The sequence below is a fragment of the Hypomesus nipponensis genome, chromosome 7 (assembly GCF_054491055.1).
Source record: "Hypomesus nipponensis isolate SF chromosome 7, ASM5449105v1, whole genome shotgun sequence".
NCBI classification, from domain to species: Eukaryota; Metazoa; Chordata; class Actinopteri; order Osmeriformes; family Osmeridae; genus Hypomesus; species Hypomesus nipponensis.
In genome coordinates, this window is record NC_140367.1 from 12,471,870 (window position 1) to 12,498,580 (window position 26,711).

At 44.9% G+C, this 26,711-nt stretch overlaps 1 protein-coding gene and 1 pseudogene across 2 annotated transcripts in view; one reads left to right on the forward strand and one right to left on the reverse strand.

Annotated features, from left to right (window-relative positions):
* The window catches only part of anks1b (ankyrin repeat and sterile alpha motif domain containing 1B), a 184,383-nt gene extending 159,591 nt beyond the window's left edge, over positions 1-24,792 (forward strand). Inside the window, exons 20-29 of one of the 2 annotated variants that reach the window (XM_084702070.1) lie at positions 4,937-5,044; positions 8,021-8,227; positions 12,223-12,348; positions 15,461-15,532; positions 17,229-17,315; positions 17,515-17,652; positions 17,780-17,947; positions 20,195-20,320; positions 22,198-22,289; positions 23,474-24,792. In XM_084702070.1, the coding sequence (XP_084558196.1) occupies positions 4,937-5,044; positions 8,021-8,227; positions 12,223-12,348; positions 15,461-15,532; positions 17,229-17,315; positions 17,515-17,652; positions 17,780-17,947; positions 20,195-20,320; positions 22,198-22,289; positions 23,474-23,522 (1,173 nt within the window). In that variant the 3' untranslated portion in view covers positions 23,523-24,792. The remainder of the gene's footprint in view (positions 1-4,936; positions 5,045-8,020; positions 8,228-12,222; positions 12,349-15,460; positions 15,533-17,228; positions 17,316-17,514; positions 17,653-17,779; positions 17,948-20,194; positions 20,321-22,197; positions 22,290-23,473) is intronic. The other variant, XM_084702071.1, reaches the window with a different exon arrangement.
* LOC146276852 (uncharacterized) lies at positions 9,491-10,144 on the reverse strand (annotated as a pseudogene).
* Positions 24,793-26,711: the final 1,919 nt, after the last annotated feature.

A 26,711-nucleotide genomic window follows, 5' to 3' on the forward strand; every position in this document is an offset into this window, starting at 1 on the left:
GACAAACACAAAAATCCATACCATCTTATGAAAACCAACCAAGGTTAGACCAGGCTTGTGCATGCTACAACATGGGGTTACCTGATCAAAAATCCCTGCCACAATCAATACTTTTTTTTTTACGTTGCAAAAGTGACCCACAAGACTCACACAACACAGGTGAACACATACTCACGAAACACACACACACACTCACGCATACGCACACTGGTACTTGGAGTCAATGTGGGGGTCTCCAAGAGGATGTAAGGAATGAAGCTCAATCAGACTCCATTAGGAGTTGATCCAGAAGGGATAGCCAGGTCATGCGAATGTCTTGGGGTCGCGACCCCACAGAAATATTGACAGGGAGAGGAGAAAGAAACCCACACACACAATAACACAGATGTACACATACACGCACAGCACACTTAAAAGCACACACACACAAACCAACACAGACGTGGTTGTAATGGCTGAGCGCGTTTGCGATCGATGGAGCGGAATAAGAGGAGGGCTTTTAGACCCTTGAGCTTCCTCTGTTCGACCGGGAGCAAACCCACTTGGTCGTTAAGCCAAATCAGAGACTTCACGTTCAGAGACCTCTCTCTATCTCTCTATCCATCCATCCATCTGTCTATCTACATGTATTACTCCCTCAATCTATCTACAGCTCCCTCTTTATCTATCAATCCTCTCTTTCTTTCCCTGTTTTCTCTCATTCTCTCAGTCTCTCATTCTGGTAGATTGTCAACTTTGTCGTTAAACAGAAGGTGGCGGAGAGTGTGGAGATAGAGTTTAAAAAAACAAGAGACATGTACTGAGTGGTAATTTAAGCTAGATGATAAAAGATAAGTGGAGGAAAAAGAGAATAAAGAGACTGATGGAGAGTTGAGGCCGTGGATGGCGAGAACAAAGGATGAAGCCTGTTGTGGAGATAAAGGAACGACTGTTGTTCTCTCTCTCCTCAGTCATTAAAACTGAGATGGTAGTCTGAACACAGACAGTGATTTTGCTGAATCCCCAACCCCCACACACACACCCCACCACCAGCCCCAGTGCTTCAGTGAACTGGCCGGTCCGAAAAAACACAAATGTCTTTGTTTTCTGGGTCCTAAATGAAAGGAAGGTCCTCGTTCGGGGTCGAGTGACCGGGCCGCGGTCAGGCGGAAGGGTAGTCTGCTAATCTGCACTTTGTTTGAAGTCGCTGTCTTAATCCACGCTCCGTTGGTAAATCTCGACAGTCGAGCCAGAATCCAATAGCACAGTGAACGCATTCAGCATTTACATATTGATTTTGCAGACGCTTTTATCCCAAGCAACAAACAACTGTGCGTAACAGATGCAGATAATCAACAACGATAAGTCCACAGTTCTGTAGTTACTGCAGTGAAACACGCTGTGAATTTACTCTTTTGTTGGATACATGGATAGTTACTCTGTAAGATCACTAAGATGTTTTGACAAATTCATGCCCTAATTTACACTGTGCTACTTCACCCTCATTTACCATATTTATTGCCTCTCGGAGTGACTTACACTCTGAGCTACAAAAGAGGTGTGTGTGTGTGTGTGTGTGTGTGTGTGTGTGTGTGTGAGTGACTGTGCGTGTGTCCGTTTCTGTCTGGTCAGATAGCTCTGGGTGGTGGCCCAGATGGCTTATACGTGTGACCGTATGTGTCCGAGATTCCAGGATAACCCAGTAATCAGGGGAAGCCTTCTCTGGGACTAACTGTTAGTTAAACAGGATTACTCTATTGATCCGCCAACACACACACAGACACACACACACCCTCCCAGTGAGCAGACAAACACATACAGTAAACAGACACACACACACACACACACACAGTCAATAGACAAACACAAACACACGAGAAACCGAATGGGGTGTAATACAACTGACTGTAAGTAAGGAAGAAATACAACTACTGTACTTTAGCTAACTTATGCGCGCATGCATGCACGCACACACACGCACATGCATACACACGCACATGCATACACACGGTGTGCATCTGTGAGACACCAGAAGCGAAATGAGCTCTTGAAGTGTTTCATAGTAAGGAGAGTGAGTTAACACCACAGGGTAAGTAACCTCGTTTGTACCCCCAGGCGTTGCCACAGCTTAAACATCTATCTAGAGATGAGGATAGATAGAAACACGGTGACAGACTGTATCACCCGAGCGAGAAAGAGAGAGAGAGAGAGAGAGAGAGGCAGAGGCAGAGTAGGGGTTTACAAAGATCGAAGTCTAGGAAGGGTCAGAGGTGGAGAGGAGAGTGATAGAACTAAAGGAAAGGGCAATATTAGACGTAGCGTGAGAGACAAACCGGCCACGGAGCAGTGACAATATCAGGCAGAATGTCTGACGGGTAGAGAAGGATCAGTTTCCTACGATTGTTCTCTGTTTGACCAAATCTGGATTCAGTCGTTTTCTTTGACAGTTGAGGACAGAAATGACATCCTGTCCCCAGTGTGCTGTTAACTCATCGCGGTGCCTCTGTGTGGACTGGTGATGCCAGGGTCGGGTTCTGAGTTGGTCTGAATGGTTCCATTGATTATATGGGATGGAGGGAAAGAATGGAAAGAGATGAGGTGGTAAGGGAGAGAAAGAGAGAGGGAGAGGGAAAGATGGAGTCTGAGAGAGGGGGGTACATTGAAAGCTTACAGCACAAGTCACAGTCAAAACTCCAAGGTGCACTATGCAAAGAATGTATTTCATTTAAATGCAAATGGCAGTATGGGGCAGTGAGAAAATGTGCTAGAGAGATGCTCTGTGTGTGTGTGTGTGTGTGTGTCTGGAAAGTTTCCTTTCATCTAGGTATAACAATGTAATCCACTCTCTGGGTACTTCAACAGCATATTTAAGCCACGGTGTGTGTGTGTGTGTGTGTGTGTGTGTGTGTGTGTGTGTGTGTCAGCAGGGGGGTCTTAGGCACCATCCTCTGTGCCATCGGGTGTGAGTGTGACTAATGTGCCTCTGTATTGCCATGGCGACAGGTGAACACAAGGGTAGAGACATGTCCAGTAGTAGATATTGGAGTGCGAGGAGAGGTGGGGGACAAGCTGCCAAAGCACACACACACCACAGATACACACACACACATCAGACTAATGGCTCTTCATAGAGCTAATAAGTAAGGCATTTATAAAAGAGGAATTATTATGAAATGGGCATTAGGTAACCAGGATTTCTGTCTGTAATTTTCCGTAATATATATATATATATATGTGTGTGTGTGTGTGTGTGTGTGTGTGTGTGTGTGCGGTAATGATGCTAATGAGAGAGCATGGGGATGAGGCAGTGGGGCGTAGGAGACCGCCGCATTACAATGCCTCTTGGGAAAAGACAGAAGGAAAAAGACGGGAAAAGCAGCAAATATAGGAAGCCCAAATACCCAAATCATTGAAATGTTGCAAACAAGCAAAGCAAAGAAGATTCCAGATACAGAGACAAAGAGGTCTGGTGGAAGAAACGGGCAGCCTTGTCATATGCCAATTAGTTCTGCAAATGTCAACAACCAGTAGTATGTGAAATTCTGCCTTTGATCGCTGCAAATGTGCAGATTATAAACCTTTCATGTCACGTGTAGGAGAGCAGTGTGGGGAACGCCTCCCCTAATATCTTTGCAGATTTTCTCACATGGTTGAGAATTTAGCTTGTCGGTTTCCCGTAACACTCAATCATTAAAAAAAATCTCCCCTTTGATTCATGAATTTTGCATTTAAATGTGAGTGTATTTTCTTACACTGCTTTGAGTGATTATGTAAATCTGAAAGAGTCACTCTGTTGCTGTATTGTAAAATGTTTAATTCAAATGTGAAAAACCTGCCTGGATTTTGGATGAGTGTTTTGGTCAGTGCAGATTGTTTTTCCATATTGTAATTTATGCTTTACATTTAATCTTCACAAAATACATTTGGATAGTGTCTGTGCAACACAAATGATTGTGCTGGAGAATAGTGAATATTTCTGTTCTTTGTGTGTGAGCATGTGTTATTAGAATGCATTTGTTTAGTTGAGTGTGTGTGTGTGTGTGTGCTCGCTCGGTGTTTGTAAAGACAGTGCGAGTGTAAGCCTGCATGTTTACTGTGTATGTGCTTGTATGCAATAGCAGATGCCGGACAGTAATTGGTGTGTGAAGGCTGGAGATGAGAGAATCATTAACACAGACGGGTTGTGCGTGTCGTGTGTCTGCGTGTGTCTGCCGCTCCGACAAAGAAAGACTGTTGGTTGCATTATTGAGTCATGAGGCTCATGGCTAGGCCTCATATCCTAATGACCCTCTTCTACCTGAACCCACACACAGGCAATGGCTCTAGGAATGTGCTGTCTCTCTGATGGCAAGCAAACAAACACAAACACAAGAACATACGCTAGTGATGTTGGCAGCAGAAGGACACTGGGCATCTTGGAAGCGCTGCCAGTTAGGACAAGCAAAACAGCACTTTAACTATCTGTGTGTGTGTGTGTGTGTGTGTGTGTGTGTGTGTGTGTGTGTGTGTGTGTGTGTGTGTGTGTGTGTGTGTGTGTGTGTGTGTGTGTGTGTGTGTGTGTGTGTGTGTGTGTGGTGTGAGGAGGTCTACATTTTCTTGGCCGGCTTGTGTCAAATTTGCATTTAACTGCAACACTTATGGCCCACTAATAGGAAGCCATGCGGGTGCAGATACACAATTATGATAATAACAATGACATGATGTATGCACATGCTTTGCCCTGGATGTTCTTTATTAGCCGATCATCACCGTGTGCCCGAGTGCCCTGCCGTTTAAATAAAGTGCAAGCTTGTTTAATCTACTCTTTGATTTTGTAGGGGGGAATTTCATGAATAAAGCTTTTGGCAGCAAGCTTCTACCTTGAAAGTGACTGATGCCATGATCCATTATAAGCAACAGGTCTGTAACGGTTCATGGTTAACATATTCTCCGCCGCCCCCTCCCTCCTCTTCCCCAGGTGTTAAAGATCAGCCTGATTGGACACAGGAAACGAATCCTCGCATCACTGGGCGACCGGTTACAAGACGACACCCCGCAGAAACCGCCACGGGCCATCTCCCTAAGGGTGAGGGATACAGTGTGTGTGTGTGTGTGTGTGTGTGTTTGCCAGATGTGTGAGAATATGCCAGTCCCCTCACTGCAATCCTCCGAGGAACATGGTGACCGAGTTGGGGAATATTTCCTATCATTGAACAAGACACACACAAAATGGCCATCGGACGCTAAATACAGGCAACAAGTTTCATTTCCCCATTGGTTAGGGCTCTAGTCATCCACTAACAGCCTCATAGTCCCTCCGTGCGAGAGGCCCAGTAAAAGGCCTCAACTCCTGGGGCTCAATTTGTTCTGGCAGCCTGGATGCAGCTGCTCCTCCTCAGCCTCCAAAGGCCTAACCTCTGCGTCCATTCTTACAGAACAAATTGATAGTGACGGACAGGAAACGCCCGTTCTGCTCACCAGCGAAATCCTTTCGATGTCCACAGATGGATTCCAGCATACAGTGTGTGCAAAAAATATTCTACACAGTCATGTAATGGCTGACAAACACTAGTAGGTGTGACATTGCATTCAGGGTCTAGTCAACTCTCCCACCATTAGGAGACCAGGGAGGAAAGTTAGGAGACATGGTTAACATGGATAGAGATAGTGAAGATAAATCCAAATCCAATATCAAATCCAAGATGGCGCCGTGGATGGCTGTCTTGGCCGGTCCGTGCGCTCCGTTTTGTCTTGTCCGTTAAATCAGTGTAGTGCGACTCCGGCGCCGCGGGCTTCGACCACCACGTTTGAGCATACTTCTCTCCAGCGTGCGTTTGCTGTACAACAAACTGGACAAAGGTCAGCTGCTGCTGGTGAAAGACTTTCATTCATCTCTTGTTTTGCGCTTTACGGCGACAGGGCTGTGTGAATCGATCCTGGACTCTGCGCTACAATTGGCGTGTTTTCAACTTGCGCGAGCGGATTGTGACACAGGACTCCCGGTGACTTTAACAAAGGAAATCTCAGCCATGAACTCCCCAAATACACATAGTCCATGAAATGGCCGACCAGAGAGGGAAATACTCTGCTACGGCTACTTCACAGTCAGTAGAGCCGACCACGCCATCCCCCAAGCAGCACTGGGACACTCAGACCACACCATGGTCCACGTCCTGCATATAGGCAGAAACTAAAGCTCTGTAAACCTACTGTGAGGGCATCAAAACAGTGGACCTGTGAGGCTATGGAGGATCTGCGGGCGCGCTTGGACTGTACTGACTGGTTCACAACTGCTACCAATAGTCTGGATGAGGCTCACTGAGGCTGTGACATCACACATCAGCTTCTGTGACGACTGCTGTATATCGACACGCACCAGGGAGAGTGCCCCCACTCCATTAACGACTCTCGCCTGGCCAACGACCTGAACGAGTTCTACTGTCGCTTTGAAAAACAGGTCGACTTTCCTGACCCACGCCTGCCCACCCCAGAGCCCCCCACAACAGGAACAACTCATTCCATTCAGGAGGGAGAAGTTAACAGACAGGAAGAGGCAGAACCGCCGCAAAGCCGCTGGGCCGGACTCTCTCTCCAGCCACCCTCAAACACTGCTCTGACCAGCCGTCTCCGGTGTTCACAAGCATCCCGTCTCTGAATCCCAGTCAATCAACCCTGGATGTCCTTGGGGCTGCGTCCTTTCCCCTCTGCTCTTCTCCCCGTATACCAACAGTCATCCGTCCGTCAAACTCTTGAAGTTTGCAGATGACACCACCCTCATTGGGGCTCATCAATGGTGGGGACGAGTCTGATTACAGGTGGGAAGCTGGTGACCTGGTGCAGCCAGAACAACTTGGAGCTCAATGCTCGTGAGACAGTGGAGACGGGGGTGGGCTTAAGGAAGAGTCTAGCCCCACTCACCACCATCACCCTGTGTGACTCCCCAGTCAACACTGTGGAGTCCTTCCGCTTCCTGGGTACTATCCTCTCCCAGGACCTCAAGTGGGAACTGAACATCAGCTCCCTCATCAAGAAAGCACAACAGAGGATGTACTTCCTGAGGCAGCTGAAGTTCAACCTGCCAAAGACAATGGCCGGGTTTCCCAGATTCGTTAAGAAGCTCTTAGCGCTAAGAGCGTCTTAAGAACATTGTAAGGGCGCTCTAGAACGCTCTTAGAACGTTCTTAAGAAGATCTTAGCATTAAGAGCTTCTTAACGAATCTGGGAAACCCGGCCAATGATGGTGCACTTCTACACAACCATCATTGAGTCCGTACTCACCTCCTGCATCACCATCTGGTACGACTGGCCGACTGCAGCGTATCATCCGCGCTGCTGAGAAGGTGATCGGCTGCAATCTGCCATCCCTCGAGGACCGGCACGCCTCTGAGGACCCTGAGGCGACTAAGGAAGGTTGTGGCTGACTCCTCCCACTCTGGACACTCTGTTCCAGCCAGTTCCCTCCAGCAGGAGGCTGCAGTCCATCAGGACCAAAACCTCACGCCATAAGAACAGTTTCTTCCCATCCACAGCTGGCCTCATCAACAAGGCCCCAAACTGACACTAGCAAATCAAATACAAAGCATTAAATGAACGCTCCTCTGTCACTTTACCGCATACAGTCCCACTGCACTCTTTTATTTTTACTTTATATTTTTTATTGTACAGTTTTGTCAGTATTTTGTTGTACATTTTTGACAGTCTTGCAATGAATAACTTTACTGTATGCATCTGCGCACCAAAGTAAATTCCTTGTTTGTGTACACTTACTTGGCAATAAAACTTCATTCTGATTCTGAAGAGCAACAGGAAAAGTAAGGAGATAGGGGGGGGGGGGGGGCATGCATGAAATGGCCCTTGCTGAATTTTTACCCGGGTCCCTTGTTGTAACCTACCGCAAGCTACCAGGGCGCCCCAATCCGAATAAACCTCCCTTCCAAGTCTAAACCAGATTCCCCAACAACGTCGACATCGGAAGTATACTCCACTGCACCACAGAAAGTGATGGCTGGATAACCCCCCCTCTCTCCCCGCCCCTCCCTCCCTCCCCCCCTCCTCCCCACAGGAGCCCGGTGGAAACCACACGCCGCCCCAGCTCTCCCCGTCCCTCAACCAGGCAGCGTACACGGCGGCAGGGATCCCCGGGGGCTCGCTGGACGTGCAGCACCTCATCATGCAGGCGGACGCACGCCGGCGCCAGCGCAGCAACGACAACTACTTTGAGGACGTGCCGCGCTCCAAGCTGGAGCGGCAGATGGCTCAAGTCAGCATGGTGAGACTGGGGGGGTGGAGATCACCAGAGGGAGGGAGGAACGAATGGAGGGAGATGGGAGGGGATTACGGGAGGGAGAGCGAGTGAAGAGTGAGGAAAGAAGGGAAAGATGGATGATGTGTGGATGGATAAATAGAGGGGGGGTAAGGGATGGAGGGAGAGAAGTGAGGGAGGAAGGAGGAGAGCTGAGAGAGAGGAGGATGATGGAACGAGGCATGTGCTCAGCTGGGCCATAATGAAACCATGAAAAGAAGTCGAATCCAATTGAGTGAAATAGATGTTCGCTCTACTAGTTTAAAAGTCAGTGAGGACAGTTGTGGAAGAAGGGAGAAAGGGATGAGGGATGGAGGGACGCAGATGGCCAGGAACGAGGCGAGGATGCAAAAGATACACGCCAAAGGATATATTGTGGTGGGGGTGGGGTTCTATTCAAGTGTTATGGTATGAGGTTGAGGTATGAGGAATTTTACTTTTGGGGTGGGAATTGTAACCATTAAAAGCCTTTGTGGATACTTCAGTTTGAGATAAGCCTTTGTTGTAACAAATTTGTATAATCGACAAATGGATATTTTAAACACACCAGACAACATGTAGTGCATAGTACCCAAAACCCTGTTAAAAGCTAACCTCCAAACAAGCTAGTGAAACAGACTGGGATTTATCCGTCATGAAAGTTTGCACAGACAAGGAATTTGCCTTGGCAGGAAGGTGCATACAATACACATATACGAATCTTAAATTTCAATATGTGGTCTAACTATACTAAGGGTACATAAACTAGCAATACTAAGTGTAATAGAAGTCTTGTGTTTGTTCCTTTTGATTAAACAATGGTATTCTATATTCAAAATATATGGTATATTCACTCTATTATGCTTACCCCCATTTGGGAAGGGGGTAGTACATATTTATTAGTTTTTTTTTATATTACAGTGCATCCGGAAAGTATTCACAGCCCCTCACTTTTTGTTATGTTACAGCCGTATTCCCAAAATGCCTTCCAATCCATTTTTTTTTCAAAAAATTCTACCAATATCTATCAATACCTTATATTGATGACGTGAAAAAAGGTTGAAATGCTATTAAAAATAAAAGAACACTAATCACACAAGTCATATAAGTATTCACAGCAAGTCTGGACCACTCAAGGACATTCACAGAGTTATCCGGAAGCTACTCCTTGTTATCTTGGCGGTGTGCTTGGGGTCGTTGTCCTGTTGGAAGATGAAACCTCGCCCCAGAATGCTCTGGAGCACGTTTTCATCAAGGATGTGTCTGTACATTGCTGCATTTATCTTTCCCTCGATCCTGACTTGTCTCCCAGTTCCTGCTGCTGAAAAACATCCCCACAGCATGGTGCTTCCACCACCATGCTTCACTGTAGGGATGGGATTGGCCAGGTGATGAGCGGTGCCTGGTTTCCTCTAGACATGGCGCTTGGCATTCAGGCCAAAGAGTTAAATATTTGTTTCATCAGACCAGAGAATTCTGTTTCTCAGTGCTACAGTGCTACAGTGCTTTTTAAAAAAAACTTCAGGTGGGCTGTCATGTGCCTTTAACTGAGGAGTGGCTTCCGTCTGACCACTCTACCATACAGGCCTGATTGGTGGAGTGCTTCAGAGATGGTTGTCCTTCTGGAAGGCTCTCCTCTCTCCACAGAGAAACGCTGGAGCTCTGTCAGAGTGACCATCTTGGTCATCTCCCTGACTATGGCCTTTCTCCCCCTGATTGCTCAGTTTGGCCAGGCAGCCAAAGGAAGAGTCATGGCGGTTCCAAACTTCTTCCATTTACAGATGATGGAGACACTGTGCTCATTGGGACCTTCAATGCTGCAGAACGTTTTCTGTACCCTTTCCCAGATCTGTGCCTCGATACATTTTTGTCTTGGAGGTCCACAGACAATTCCTTGGACTTCATGGCTTCATTTGTGCTCTGACATGCACTGTCAACTGTGGGATCTTATATAGACAAGTTTGTGCCTTTCCAAATTATGTACAATCAACTGAATTCACCACAGGTGGACTTGTGAAGTTGCAGAAATATCTCAAGGATGATTAGTGGAAACAGGAAGCACCTGAGCTCAATTTTGAGTGTCATGGCAAAGGCTGCTAATACTTATGTACATGTGATTTTTTGCGTCAACCTTTAATTTTTAAAGCTTTGAAAACACTTTTTTCAGTTTATCAATATGGGTATTGTGTGTAGAATTTTTGGGAAAAAATTAACACATTTTGGGAATACGACTCTAACATACACAACGTGGGAAAAGTGAAGCGCTGTGAATACTTTCTGGATACACTTTTGTGTTTTTATGATTATTGGTTGTTAGGTATACAGTGATGTGGTCCGTTTCTTAGTGCTGTTTGCTTGGTGTTTAGTGTGTATTGTGTGACCCCCTCGAAAATTAGATGATTCATCTCAAGGGTCTTATCCTAATAATATTTAAAGCAAACCTCTCTGCCAGGCGCCAAAACAGAACCACGATTTTTGTCCATGACCAATGAATGCCAGCAGGGACTCTTAGCGAGAAGTGTAATAGTTCACCTTCCAACCAAAGTATGATGGTGCATCACTTAACCTTTCTGCCCAAAAGTGGCCGTGACTCATAGGCATCTGTTAGAGCAGCTGCACTCCTTTGATCTGCCTCGATAACAGTCCGGAGAGTCTGTGTGCGTTTGAATCCCCTCGCTTATCGGAGCCAACACACACACATTACATTCTGTATACCCCACTGACTTCTTCAAGTGTGTTTGTGTCACAATGTTCATTTGTTATGAAAGATGCAGGAACCAAGGTAACAGGAAGGAGTCTAATTATGGCTATAATCTTTCTTTTCTCAGTTTTCTCCCCATTTCTCCCTCCATTCACTCCCCATCCTACCCTTCTTTAACTATGCCACTGCATTCTTACTATTCTTACTATTCCTCCTTGGCCCTCTCTTGCACTCCCACTCTTCTTTCCTGTTTTTTTCTGCACTGATGCAAACAATATCCCTTGATGTCACTTCCTGTCTGCTAGGTCCACCCCTAGCTATTTGCACACTGTCGTTAGCTCACATCAAGCGTACATACCTCATCTCCACGCCGATTAGGATTATGTACTGTACAAGAGCAAACAAACCGTTTGTCAACAAACCGATAAATAAATAGAAACTCCAAGCGGTGTGCCAAGACTGGAGTGCACCACAGGAAATAATACCCTTCCCAGTCAATCAGCGCCATTCATGTTTGTCCCGGTCATTTTGAAATATAGAGAATGAATAGGGTCTGTACGCTGCTGATATATTTCTTACCATTGGGTTTTGAGTTTGGAAGCTTCCAGATAGAAGCAGTTTTTTGCACCTTACAAAAATGACTTTGACGACATCAGAATTGATTTTGTGTCCTGAAGATTAGATTAGCATCACCTTTTTCAGTTCCGATATTCAGTCAAATGTTTGTGCGTGCGTAAGTAGATACCGTGTTTTTTAATTCTACATCTTACCATTGATCCTTTTTTGTAGAACAGTATTACAGTGAAATCAAGTCCAATTTCAGTTATGCAGCGCTTTTAGCAATATATGTTAAAGCTTCACAGATGGCCAGTATCTTACCTAAACCCTCAGAATAGACCTCTATTCAGGATTCACAGCCTTTCAATGTGAAAAACAGTTTTGAAATCAAAGATAAAGATTAGACTTTTAAGTGTTAAAATCTACAGTTAGCGCTACACTAATGCAACATTAAAACAACACTACGCAGGGTCTTTTCCTGACATGTTTTTTGCATTACAGTTTTATTGCGTTTTCTCTGTTCAGCCAAGCAACCGGCCTGTGACATCACAAACATTGCAACCTTGGGGGCAACAGCCGTTGCGTACAAGCACATCTGACATGCTGAATGTGTCAGCCCTCAATATGCTTGGCTTAATGTCACGCATCAAGTTGTTTACCGTTTACTGTAACCATGTATGTTCCCTGGCTCATGTCTGATGTTACCATTGGTTGTTTGTTCCAGCAAGGGGAGTGGTGCGAGCCAATCACGTTGCGTCCGCCCAACGAGGCGACCTCGTCCACTCCAGTGCAGTACTGGCAGCATCACCCAGAAAAGCTCATCTTCCAGTCGTGTGACTACGAAGCTTACGTGAGTCTCAGCCGCCTTGCATGTTGTGTGTGTGTGTGTGTCTAGGTGCAAATGTGTGTGAGACGGTATGAACTATACTGTATAATAACCATGTCTAAATAAATGTTTGTGTGTGTGTGTGAGTGCATTTAGCACCATCACTCTTTTTCATCACACACACACACTCTCTACCAGAGCTCTCAACACCACCACCCTCCACCCTGACCTTGGAAATGTGGCATGTTTGTCACAGCTCTGGTACCTGAACCTATGCTAACAGCAATGAAGGAGTAAAACCATAATCAATCGTTACGCAATGTCCTTCCCCATGGTGGCCATTTTAGCCTCCTCCATTATATAAAGGAAGTCGTGTAACCATGGATACAGCCATGTACTTTTGATTGGTTTATGCTGGACAAGCATGAAGCAGATTGCTGTGCAGATTTAGCTGATGAATCATAGAACAGCATGACTGGCAGATATATAACCGTGGATAGGCTATTGGTCGCAGTGAGGGAGATAGTGCATACATTATGGCAAGTACTTTGCTACGTTTTAGACCGTAATCCAGTTTGAGACAGAGAACATCTCTGCAAAACAAAACCATCTTTGTATTCTCTATGTTGTCCCATTTATTTGGTCAACTACCATTTTATTGTGACAGGAAATTGTTGATCCTGTGATATACGCCCTTTGTCCTATACAGGATATACTTACTAGGGCTTGGACACACACAGGTGAAATGTAAGGAAAGGCCACAGAAGATCAGCGGTGTTGTTTATTCCAACATCCAAAAGCGTGCCCTCCAAAGATGACAACTCCACAAGGCATCTAGTGTGAGATGAATGGAGGAGAAATTGAGGGATAGGGGGAGGAAGAGAGGGCAAATAAAGAGAGGGAGGCCACCAGATAGTCAGAATGAGTCCAAAAGTGAGATCCTGCGAGATAACATGGAGTTGATGAGAGATGAAGAATGAAAGAGAGCCTCTCCAAAGCTGATAATGATTAATGCCTTTTATGACAAAGACCTCTGGCAACACCGACAGCCTCATTATGACATCTTCACTAAACCTCTGAAATCACCCTTGAGTCATTATGACTCGTTCCTGCTGAATCTCAGACAATACAGTGACATTGTTATTTTTCCATTTAAACCTGACCCAACCCTCAGACATAATTATTGGTTGCATCATTCATGAAACCATAGACAGTTTCTTCATTGAACAAAACTATTGTTTTTCGTCACAACTTTATGTCGTCATTTCAGATATTACTTTTATTAAACTCTCCAACATAAATCCAATGTGGGCTATAGGCTAAATTTACTCAAAAACAATATCCTTCTGTCACACTGGTTTTATTAGAAGGTAACTGATAAAGCACTCTTATCACTAAACAATATTTGTGTATTTTTGCACCCCCAAAAAAATATATATATAGTAAGTTCAGCCCTTTCTGGCAATTCCATTGTGATTGGAGCGTAGTTCTTCACAATAAGTGCAATTGTTACCTTTTGTCACAGTGTGTGGTGGGGTAGGACCCAAACACAGGAGAGTAGGCAGACATGGTAACAAAAAGGTTTATTCTTGTAACAGGAACCGACAGGGTACGGTAACAGGGGTAAGAACCAGACTGGACACCAAACAGGAACCTAAATACACTGAACCAAACAAGACACAGGTGGACACAATGAGACTAACGAGAACTGAAACCACTGAACACAGGTGAAGACCATGACAGAAACAGAAAAACACGAGGGCAGGGAAAAAAAACGAAAACAGGGGGGCATTTTAACACAGCTGTTAAAATGTCCCTAACATAAAAAAAATGTGCATGACATAATCAGTATTAGTCACATTAACTTAATTCTACGGTTTATGTGGTTTTGCGCAGAAAGAACATGATCGCAAAAATGTTATTCAATAACGTTCAGACTTTTATGCGGCCTAAATGGGGGTCCAAGCTCATTGTCACCAGGACCCCCCCTGTAGTACTGTACGGTAGTATGAACTTTAACAGTCTTTAACAGTGGTTGATGTTACCACCGCCTGTTCGCACAATTGCGTTACTAATGTTACATCAACGTCAGGTTGGTGGTGGTGTCTGCTAGACAAAAACAAAACCGACGCTCAAGAATAATAATAGAGGGGAACAGATGCACAGAACGGCTGACCGGAGGTCAATAATGTTGTTACGATGTTTTCCGTATTACCTAAGGCTCTCCCCTGACGACTCCGTAACAATATTACTAGAGCCAGACAAGGCAATAATGGGTGGAGACGGCCTCGCTAAAGCCACCGGACTACCCTCGCTCACCTCAGCACCACTGCTGAGTGCATCTGTAGGATGCTAACTGTAACTATGGAGTGCGCTAAAGATATTAATCAAATTCAGAGTACAAGGTTGATGCGTTTGGACCTTTCCCATTGGGTCGCTCTTGCCTCTTGGGAAGGTTAATTTATTGAATTTCGCCTAAAGCACACAGACACTGGGAACTTAATCAAGACACTGTAAGTATAAAGTCATCTGAGATGCACATTGAGTCTTCAAATAAAACCTCTTGTTGAATTAGAGCACGTACGCCAGGGGTTTTGCCCAACAGACAGTGAATCTTACATCCATTTAGTGCCCCTGTGTTCTCATAAACAGTGTCCCTCACAACAGGTCCTTTATTAAATCAGTTCTGTGTCTGTGCAGTTCAGGTGTCCAGCTTAATTGGGTTCCTCCCATCCCCCAGCTTTTCCAGACACCATGTTATTTCGGGGGGGGGGGGGGGTGGAGTATACACACACACTTCAGACAGGAAGTGATGTCAGTGAGAAGTAAGCTTTGTAGCAACCTTTTGTTTTGTGGACGATAAACTTAATGAGTCATGTTGACTTGGAATCAGCATGTTATTTCCCTTGGTAATTCAATCCAATTCAATACTGATGTGTCATTTAATGGACCCGTCAGACATTTTGCCCCTGTTGAACCACAAGGCAGCTGTCATGGGCTAAGTACAAAACTGTGAGGCAATTGGCCGTGAGTGAATGTGAAAATCTAACTTCCAATTAATCAGAAATATGCAATTCCGTCTGTTTGATCTGTTTTGATTCAGTTTTTTCTTGTTTTTCTTTTCTTGGTTTCACAGTATTTAGGCTCCATGTTGGTGAAGGAACTGAGAGGGACGGAATCAACACAGGACGCCTGTTCCAAGATGAGGGTAGGACATTTCCACGACATCGATGCAAACGTGTCCAACTTCATTAGCAAGACAGCACATGTTTTAAACAAACTGTATAATAGCACGATAACAACGAATGTCCCAATCCAACACAAACATTCATACAATTTTCCTTTAATTCTAAGTAAATATAGGAGCTCTGTATTGTAGTACTCCAAGTGAGGTAGCATAGCTACCTATCTCCAACACTACAAAGTCGCCTCAAATCCACTTGAACTTTTGCAGTTCTCCAAGTGCATGTGGAGGTGGATTACAGCACATTATTGAACAGGAGGGTGAAGCATTTGAAGGAGCTGGATATTCAATCTCTGCGCATTGGTTCACCTTCTCTCTCTCTCCCTCTTTTCCTGCTCGCCGTCTCGCGCTTGCACATTGATTCTTGGTTGCTGTCCTCCCTTCCTCCGTCTCAGTGACAGTGCTGCAGTGTGCCAGAGACGATGATAATAATCATCTACTTACAGTCCCTCCTTCATCAGTTACACCTTCATCTTTGTTTACTTCGCTGTTGTATCAGATGGCATCCGACGCAAGTTACAGACATCTTTCCTTTTCTTTTTTTCTTTCTCTTTACTGTTTCTTTCTCAGTCGGTTCTTCCCACCTGTGTAACTCTCCATACATGCAGGGAGTTTAAAATATACCTGAATTCACTTCATTTTTAGAACAGCTATTCTTAGAAGCCCACGACCTGTTGAGGAATTTGAGTCAAACGCGCGCACACACACGCACATCCACATACAATCCCTCGCTCGCATTGCACTTTCTTATTTCAGCCTCCCCCCAGTTTTAGTCTCCCCTTTTAATTCTGCCCTCATTTCTCTCTCCTTTCTGTCCCCCACTGTTCTCTCTGAGAGAGAGGGAGGGAGGGAGGGAGGTGTGGAGGGAGGTGTGGAGGGAGGGAGGGAGGGAGGGAGAGGGAGGGAGGGAGGGAGGGAGGGAGGGAGGGAGGGAGGGAGGGAGGGAGGGAGGGAGGGAGGGAGGGAGGGAGGGAGGGAGGGAGGGAGGGAGGGAGGGAGGGAGGGAGGGAGGGAGGGAGGGAGGGAGGGAGGTGTGGGGGGATGGGTGGAGATGGAAAAAAGGAATTATGATGTGCTTCTTTGAGCAAATGAGACACTTGACAGATGGTTAGAGATGATTTACTGATACAAAATTACATAATTCCTCTCTGACAACTGCATAAATCTATTCATCTAACCTACAACAAGATGGGAAAGAGAAGAAATGAGAAAGAAATACTGAAATGGGAGCCAGAAGTGTGTCATACAGCCATACAATACAATACAACACAGTACAATACAGTACAGATAATATACAGTGGATGTTAGAGGTGGAAGGAAAACCAGAGCTTCATCTTGGGTCAGAGTGGCAACTTTGTATTGTTTCCCCAAAAGGCACCAAATGACGGTGAGAACCTTTACGATGGAATTGATTTACTGTAGGTACTGAGGGTTATTAAGGGTGAAATCATGAATAGACTCCATGCTGATTTCATATTGTCTAGTCTATCTCTTCCTCTCTCTCTGGATCAATTTATAGCTGAAAGCTGGACTGGGTGCTGGTCTTTGTGGAGTAATGAGTTGTATAAGTCTGACTGCAAAATGCAATAAAAATAAATAAAAATCTCTCTCTCATGCTCGCTTTCTCTCACACACACGTTCTGTTTCTCCACTCTCATAGAAATCAACAGAACAGATGAAAAAGGTTCCAACCATCGTCCTCTCCGTCTCCTACAAGGGGGTCAAGTTCATCGATGCCACAAACAAGGTGAGAGAAACCTGTTACTTTCAAACATCGCTATTCATTTATGTCTGACATTTGTGTCACATCCTATAGCTATTCTTCATCACCAAATAAGAAACTAAAAGGTTCTTAGAAATCCCCCCCCCCCCCCAAAAAAAAAACTTGCTGTAGGTTTTGGTAAGAGAATCGACCTTGTATCTCGCGAATCCAACTTTCTCCGTAGAACATCATTGCAGAGCACGAGATCCGCAACATCTCGTGTGCGGCTCAGGACCCTGAAGACCTGTCCACATTCGCCTACATCACCAAAGACCTCAAGTCCAGCCACCATTACTGCCACGTCTTCACCGCCTTCGACGTGGTGAGCTACAATGCCAGCGCCGCCCTGGGGGCTTTCCCACAGCCAAAATGTACCGTTCTTACTCCCCCAGTTTGGTCCTATTTGAACTGTATCAAGAACTGTGTGTGTGTGTGTGTGTGTGCCTTAGAACCTGGCGTACGAGATCATCTTGACCCTGGGCCAGGCATTTGAGGTGGCGTACCAGCTGGCCCTGCAGGCCAGAAAGAGTGGCCACGGCTCGTCCACGCTGCCAGAGAGCTTTGACAACAAGCCCAACAAGCCCATCCCCAAGCCCCGCGCCAACGTCCGCAAGTCTGTGAGTGACCTCACGCACATGCCCTCCTCACCCTCTCTGTGACCTCTCACCTTTACCCCACAACGTTCATGACTATTTCAGTTTAGATTTATTTCGCCCATATTCATTTCCCCATGCCCACTCACTGTCCTCTTACCTTGTTTCAACTAAACCTGATTTATTTATTTATTTGGTTGTTGTGCGGTATGCCCGTGTGCAGTTTGGTCTTATCGTGTTTTTTCCAAGATTGGCTTTGGGGTGTGTGTGAGTGTGTGTGTGTGCATGGACAAATCCAGGCAAACTTTCTGTAGCGTTTACTGATAGTTAATGAGGATAACTAGTGTGTGTGTGTGTGTGTGTGTGTGTGTGTAAGGGTGGGGAGCTTTTGCGTGTTGGTGTGTGCTTTGTGATGCATGCGCATGTGTGTGCACTGTGTGTTCCCGGACACTCGGAGGTTGTAGCAGAGGTGGTAGGTGGCTGTTTGATGAGTAAACGGAGCGCTCCATCTTCCCGTCCCTGCAGTCTCCGACACTGCTGGGTGATGGATGAGGTCTGTTTGTATGGGGCACTCCGAAGAGCGCAGAGCCTGTGTGTGTGTACACCCTTCCTGAGTCACAACCCAATGTGTGTGTGTGCGTGTGCGTGCGTTAGTTACGTTTACAGTGTGCGCCTCTCCACATTGGTGTCCCTTTTGCCGTTGTGTAAGTGTGAAACTTAATCCCCACCACCTTTTTCAGGGCCTTGGCCCGGACTTCCTCCCCAGCCACACTGTTTGTCTGTCAACCTGCTCACCCCCGCAACCTCCCCTGAATTCCCTGGAGCTTGAAAGTTCAGTAGAAATTCAACCACAGCATGCATATTTTTGTAAATTAACACATAAGGTTAACACCAAGTTTTAAGACAGCGGGAGGATACGCCTCTACCAAACTATAGGTGTGTCTTTTTAAAGTCACGTTTTATACACGCTCTGTAGCATTTTCCCAGCAGACTTTAGCATTTTTACACATGCCATCACCGTACTTTGGACACTGACAGATGTTTTCCTGTTTCCAGTAAATCACATCAGGAGTAACAGTGGTCTTAACAGAGAGAAAACGCTATCAAATAACAACGTTCTTCAGACTGCAGAGCAGCATATCAAACAGCCGTCAAAGTAGCCATACCTACACATGGGCAGGAGTTCTATTCATCGATGGCATGTATTGTAAATGATCACCTGCTGTTGCTTCGGGGCTGGGGGGGGCTTGTGAAGAGGTACAGCTCTCTCGCACAGATGTGCACACGCACACATCCACACGCCAGATTTACAGTGCCACACCAGATGACTGCTCTATAGAAGTGTTGGCGTCTCCTGTCTGGCTCAGAGGAGAGCACATCTTAGTTTAGTGACTCGGCTGACAAAGATATAGACAGACAGCTAGAAAGAGACACGAGGGGCTGTCCCCATGCCATTGGAGGAAGTGTTTGGTGTTATATTGAGGAGAGAGGGAGAATCGTGGTCCATTCCCTCTCTGTCATGATGTCTTCCTGTGTACACAATGATTGTGTTTTGCCCGCGTTGAAGACGCTTCAGTCACATGGCGTCGTTCCTGAACTACCCAGTGCTTTCTGGGTGTGGTCGGCTGTCATCTTTGTCTACTGTAACCACACGTACAGTGAGTGTGTGCTCGTACTGTACCGAGCGTGTGGTCAGTAGGCGCGCCGCCTCCCCGCCATCTCTGCGCTGCGCGTGCGTGCCTACGTATGTGTGCTGTAGTTAACGGTCTGTGTTGTGCCGCAGGCTGGAAATAGCATGCGGCGAGCTCCTCCTCCTCATTCTTTCATTCCCCGGAACTCAGTCAAATTCCACTTTCGCGCCCATCATTAGCATCTGCGTATGCGCCTACCTGCACGCCAGGGTGTTAATTAGGCGTTGCCATGGTGTTCCAGTGTTCCGGTGTGGTCTTGATTGTGAGTGTCTCTTCAGCATGCCGTTGTTGTGAGGTGACTCTTCCTACCCTGGCCATATCGCTGTGTGCTCTTTATGGGCGTTGCCAGGGTCGCTACCTTACCATCGGCATTGTGTTGCTATGGTGTTTTGGTGTCCCCACCCCCCACGTTATAACCATGGTTACATTGATACAATTAAAGTATCTGTGCAGTGTTTTTTTTTTGTTGCCCGGTGTGTTGCCGTGGTGTTTAGGGGGGAGGGGGGGGGGGGGGGGTCGCCGTCACAGAGCCGATGTCCTATGACCTCTCTGTGACCTCTGTGTCTCCACTCCCCTGTAGGTCATGCCCCCCACTAGCCGTTGGTCGCTGGGCCACATATACACCCCCCACCGGCCTCCTCTCCACCCACCTCCTCCTCCACCCTCCCGACTCCTCCTCCATCATCCTCACCAAGCTCTGTTTCAGGTCCTCTTCCCTTTGCTCTTCTTCCTCCTCTGTTCCCCTCTGTTCTGTGAGTCGGCGCTCCTGAGGTTTTGTTGTGCTCACATTTTCTTTTCTTTTTTGTGACTCCGAATCCCTTGACTTAGTTGGTGTCGTTTCCCATCCGCTCTGATGTGTGTGTTTGCCTTTCACTGCCCTTCTGCGAACAGTTGTTTATTGTCCTGATGTAGTTGGGTTTAGAGAAGTAACTTTTTGGTATCTTGGTGTGTGTGTGTTATGACACTGTAAATATAATGTGTCGTGTTCTACAGGGTTCTTCTACCGCAGTAATAGTAGATTAAACCCACAGTGTCCATCCCTGAGTGGAAATGTGTGTATGTGTGTGTTTGTTCACAGCCAGGAACACTCCCCTCCCCCAATCATCTTTGAGTCGAACAAGAACAAACCAATTGAATTGTAGGAAAGCACCCTCGGCAACAAGAAGGAGCATTTTGATTGGCCTGACAACCATTGTTGTCAAGGTAGATTTTACCCTAATGTAAGATAGTGGAAGAAAGCTTTCATTTTGTGTGGCTTGAAGGGAATGAATGCATAGTTTTTGTCTAGAGATAATATCTACAGATGAACAAACGTGTGCAAAACACAATTATACTCACTGATAGTATAAAGAAAGAGAAAACATTCTCTGTGAGTGAGTGAGTGTGTGTGTGTGTCACTTTCTTTAAATACCCTTGCTATTTCTAGGCAGGTTAGGGTTAGAATCAGTGTTGTAGAATTGCAATTAGGGTCAAGAGTTAAGGATAGTTTTTTGCTTATGTTTGGAGCTAGGGTTAAGATTAGGTTCACTATTTGTGGAGAAAAATTTGGATTTTCTGTGTACTTGTGTTTTAAATGTATTTACATTCATTCATTTAGCAGATGCTTGTATCCAAAGCAACTTCCAAGAGAGAGCTTTACAAAAAATGCATAGGTTAATGATCATAAACAAAGAGATAGCCCCAAAAACATTGCGGGAAGCCAAAACATGCGTTGCATACGTTGTGAAAAGCAAATAAGTGCCAATTGGAAGAAATATAAGAGCATGTAGTTAAACTAGTTACAATTAAACAACATGAACCTCAAAATAGTGTACCTGTAGGAAAGCAAGCAACAAGAATATAATTTACAGCGTATAATGTTATTCACGAATAAATATAACTAGTCATTGGATACTAGTTCGTATGTTCTAATGTGAGATTACTATTGATGAGAGTTGATGTCTTCGTCAGGTTGAATAGATGTTCAGGGTCCGGAGAAAGTACTGGGTAAACGTTGTTATGACGACGCAGAGAGCTCCACCTATGATCTCTCTCTGCCCTGAGGATGATCATGGACTGGGAGCTGTGAATCTCTTTCTCTGTGACAGTTGTAACACCATTACTGCCTGACTGTCACTATTTATGTTTATTTTCTTGCTGTGCCCTTGAGAACTAAGCCTGGTGTTTGGCAGAGGTCTGGTTTTCTCTCCCAATCTGCAGATTGATAAATACTTATACAAATCCAGAGCTCAACTGAATTTAGTCACTCGGTTAATGAAGAGACGGACAAAACACTTTCTTCATCAGGTTCAAGTAATGTTTTTAGAGTTAAGGTTAGGTTTGGAGTTTAGGGAAAACAGGATTTTAAAGGGGACTGAATTCAGAGTCCCTGCAAAGATAGCTGTATACAATATGTGTGTGTGTGTTTGTGTAAGTCTATATACCCACCCTCTCACCTGCCTCCTGTACCCCTCCCTCTCTTTCTCTGATAAAGAAATCTGTTACTTGTCCTAATTCCTTGCTGTCGTCCTGTAACTCTCTCTCTTGATCTTTCCCTCTTTCCTCCTCCCCCTCTGTCGTCGTCCCCCCCCCTCTTCCCCCCAGATGGAACAGCCGTCTATGGACCAGAAGGGTCACGCCAACGTGCCGTGGATTGTGGAGCCAGGCCAGGAGGCCAAGCGTGGCGTCAACACCAAGTACGAGACAACTATTTTCTAACGTAGGCCCGCCTTTGTCCGCTCCTGTGTGTGTGTGCCTTTCAGAAAGTGCCCCGCTAGATGGCACGTCCTCCACCCCCCCCCTCCCCCCTAAGCCAATGGAGCCGCGCAGGGGTGGGGGGGCCACAGGCCAATGCACGCATTCCGTGGTGTGACCTCACCGGGCCGAGGGAATCTCCAGCCCCGAATGCCGTTAGCTCCGCCCCCGCTGCATGATGACGTTTGGCGCTGCAATCTCGCTCTCTCTTTCTCTCACACACATCCTTACTCGCTCGCTCTCTTGGCCCGTCCTCCACAGCCCCTCCCTCTACCTTGATCCTCCCTGTAGAGGCGGAGCATGAACTCTGACACTTTTGGGGCGTTCGCGGAATCCGCTCAGTTGTGACCTGCGGGGGGGTCTGTAGTTTCTCCAGTTTTTCCACATTGAAACACCTACTCTTTGTTGGTTTGTTGCTCAATCAGTCCTCTTCTCTTTTTTCCTCCTCTTGATAGGGAATGCAATTCTTTGGTTGTCTTGCTCGTCTTTTTTCTCCTCCTCCTCTTGCTGCTGTGTTCCTTCACCCCTTGCTTTTCTCTTTCTCAACGCCCCCTCGACAACCTGAATGAAAACCGAAACCATAATGCTGCTAAGATCCCCATCCTTAACAGTCTTTTTTTGTCATTAGATAAAAGCCAATTCATGTTGTTTGGGGGGGATGCTTTGCCAAAACTGGCAACTGGAGGAAAGTAAAGGGCAAAAACAGTAAATAGTTGGCGAGGAGAATGGACAACTAGAGATGTAGCAAAATTTTACTTTTCAAAAAGTCAAGTGTCAGAATTGTTTGTCACTCTTCGAGTTTTGATTTTTACAACAGATTATATTTTGAAACATGGTGAAACATTTTTGCTAACAATTGTTTGATTTACCAGAGGCTGCTTGACCACTGACGCAAAAAGAAAAAGGTCTTCAGTTTTTGAGAGTTGTTTTCTCTTTTTTTTAAATCACACCTGTAGTATGTAATTAGATTAAATTAGTTATTTTATCCATAACTATTGGTTTTTTTATATGAAAAAGAAGATCCTAATGGTTTAGCTTGAAAGGGGGCCATTTTGGATTGATGAGGAAAGGGGCCAGGAGAGGCGGGTTTGAGGACTCTGGATAAGTGATGTGATCTCATTTACAGGGCAATGCCGGATGCTCATTTCTATTACTGTGGAATGCAAAGAATGTAGCCAGCCCTAAACATGGACCCTATCACACATACATTGCAAAAAGGACTACAAAATATGGACCCTGTTGCTCTCAGTGTCAAGGGATGGACACGGATCTTGGGTGTTTAAGGTTGACTACAGAATGAGAACATTCATAGTTTTGTAAGGACACTACAAAACGTTCACAGGACTGTCTATCCACACACACTTAAATAACTGCCGACATACACAAGTTGATCTGCTCTGAATGTACACTTTCACAAAGGCAGCCGCAACTTGGACAAGCCCACAGCCCTGGATCAACAGCTCTCCAGACAGGGAGGCACGACCTCTGACCTATCAAAGGGCGTTCCGCTCTCCTTGCAGATACTGTGAGGACGAGCCTTTGTCCTCTCAAAGCATCATTGGGCATGTCTGTATTTGAATGAGCATGGATTTAGAGGACTTCTGGTTTGCTCTTTTTTTCCCTTCTTGTTTCATTTTGTTTATGGTCAATAATACAATACGGATATGCACAAATACTAACAAAATGTGATTGGACCAGCCACGATGGACTGCCATGCAACGGCTGACATCAGTTGGGGCCAGTGTATTGATTGGCCATCCACTGTCGAAAAAATACTGGTATCTCCAGATGTTTTAATGTTTAAAATGAGAGTATTATATTGCCATTCTTATTATTATTATTATTGTGCAATCCTTGTCTACTGTTGTCTTAATGTTACATTATTTTTATATGATATGCTGAGATGAAAAACCTCGAGACTTGAGAATGATCATTGTCCTTAAATAATTACATTAAAAAAATAGAATTCTATTTAGAGTGTGAATGTTTCAGATGGCTTGACTCAAGTCGCGTGTCAGGTTAACCCTCCATTGTTTTTCATGGGGCTCAACTATAACTACAAGCAGATGTAATATTTTATCGCAGTATTACTGTATTATTTGGATGAAGCGTAGTCCAACTATATAAATGTAAATAGATATTTTGCCAACTCATTGTTCATACATGTAATGTAGTCAAAGGAAAAAAATTAAGAAAAAATAAAGATTTGCAGTACATCGCACTGGAAATAAGGTACCAAAATATTAAAGGTCAGATTTGAAAATAAATGGTTAGATTATAGAGGTTGTATGGGGGTGGTGGGGGGGGGGTGGGGGATTTGGTTACATCACTGCTGACTAACTACATGTACATAGGCTTGGGCTTCCAGCACAAAGATTTTTTGTAATGGTCATAATTTATATCCTTGTAAAGCACATGGAATAAACACGACTTATACAACCATTATTCATCAGTTTTCATTTTCTGCTTTCTTAAATTGTAGCCTTCTAGGGGAAGGAGGCAATAGTAGCTAAATCACATGAAATGACCCAACTCTTCTTGTAATATCTCAAATGCAATTCCTAAACTTTTTATGCTACACTGTTCTTATTTTGTCTTTAGTATATCTATTGATGGTTATGCATCCAAGACGATACTATCGATCTTAGAATGAGACTCTCTACCATGATACAGATCAAAGGTAAGTTGAGTAAAATCAATGATTGCCATCATCTGCTAATCTTATTCAAACTCTATACTTCACAAGCCACATAGGAATTCAATCTGCATTTTAGAGGGAAATGTCTGTGTCAATTTCTATGGATCTAGGATAGGATTACAGTTAATCACTATACATGGGCTTTGATATTAGCTTTGTTATTATTTACTCCTATATTACATTCCAACTACTTTAGAGTGGCATTTGTGTATTATGAAACTGTTAGAATAGGCCAATTTCAAGCCCAGGTTGCATGCACATTTAGTTCAGTTCCATCTAGAAGTATCAGAAGAGCAAACATGAGCAAACCACCAGGCCTGCCAATTCCAGCAGTTGAGTCAGGATCAGTGTTGGGGGTAACGCGTTACAAAGTAAAGATTACAGTAACTGTAATCCGATTACATTTGTCTGTAACGCATTACTGTAGCCTGGCTGCCAGCCCAACTTAGCCCCGCCCACAAAAAAAAATGGTCAGGAAGTTGGGTCTGGGGGTAGCCTGACGTTGTCATACTCATAATTCTAGTCAGAATATGAGTCTGATAACTCTCCGTTGGGCTGTGACTATGGGGCGTGTTTCAACCGAACTCGTAAAACAAATGCCTCTTCGCTCAATTGGATAGACCTACAACCAACGTAATATGTTGTTTGTTGAAAACGAGATCAACCCAAGCGCTCTTTCGTGACGTTGTTGATTACGTTACTGTTGATCATCTGTCCATCATCGTATAAAGCCCGCCCTGACAATTTAATTGGTCCGAACAACTCCTGTTCGGACATAGTTTTTCCCCAAACGTGCCCCTCCTGGAGGTTCATTCAAAACATACTTTTCACACATGCTCACCTTCAATCATTTGCCCAGCTTCAAGAACAGGAAGGTATGTTTTAGATTCTAGATATCCTTCAGCTCAAACTCCAGCCGGCGATGGACGGATGCTCTTCCTGAGAAGAAAGAAACCTGAAACGGTGGGCAGGTGAGATTTAAACCCACAAACTGGAGATGGGATGAACATTAAAGCAAGGCTGGAGCAATAATCTTGCCATCGATTTTGCAAGTGGTGGACCAAACCCAAGTTACAGGACTTCGATAAGGTCTTGACAGATTTGTATCCATATTTGTCAGATTTAGGGACTATTAGACAAGCCATTACAGCCTTCAACTAATCCCAGGGAAAATCACTCCCTTATAATCTTTACCAGCTGAGTATACAGTACAACATAAAACTAAATGGTTTACTCTATAATATTATTGGGTACCTACCATTTTAGATTTGATACTTTTGTCACTTTATATAGTCTATATAGAAATTGTTTATTGAGCATCTAAAGACTACCAACAAATGTTAATTTAATATGGACATTTAAAGTACAGTTTTTTGTCCATGTTTCAACAGACAATTATTATTCAACATAAATTAACATGACATTCAATTCTAATAAGCGCTGGTGAATAAGTTAGAACGAAATGTGGTCATTAATGTGATTGAACCAAAGATCGGGCACTCTGTACAACAGCCCAGAAGATGCTATTTTGAGCCAGAACGTCTGATAAAAACAAAAAAGGACATTCACAGAGCTGTTGAACGGTAGGAGCTTTTACTGTTCGTTCAGCGCCATAAACCCGGCTATAACTCAGGCGCCTGCAATCTGCAATTTGTCTGACAATCTT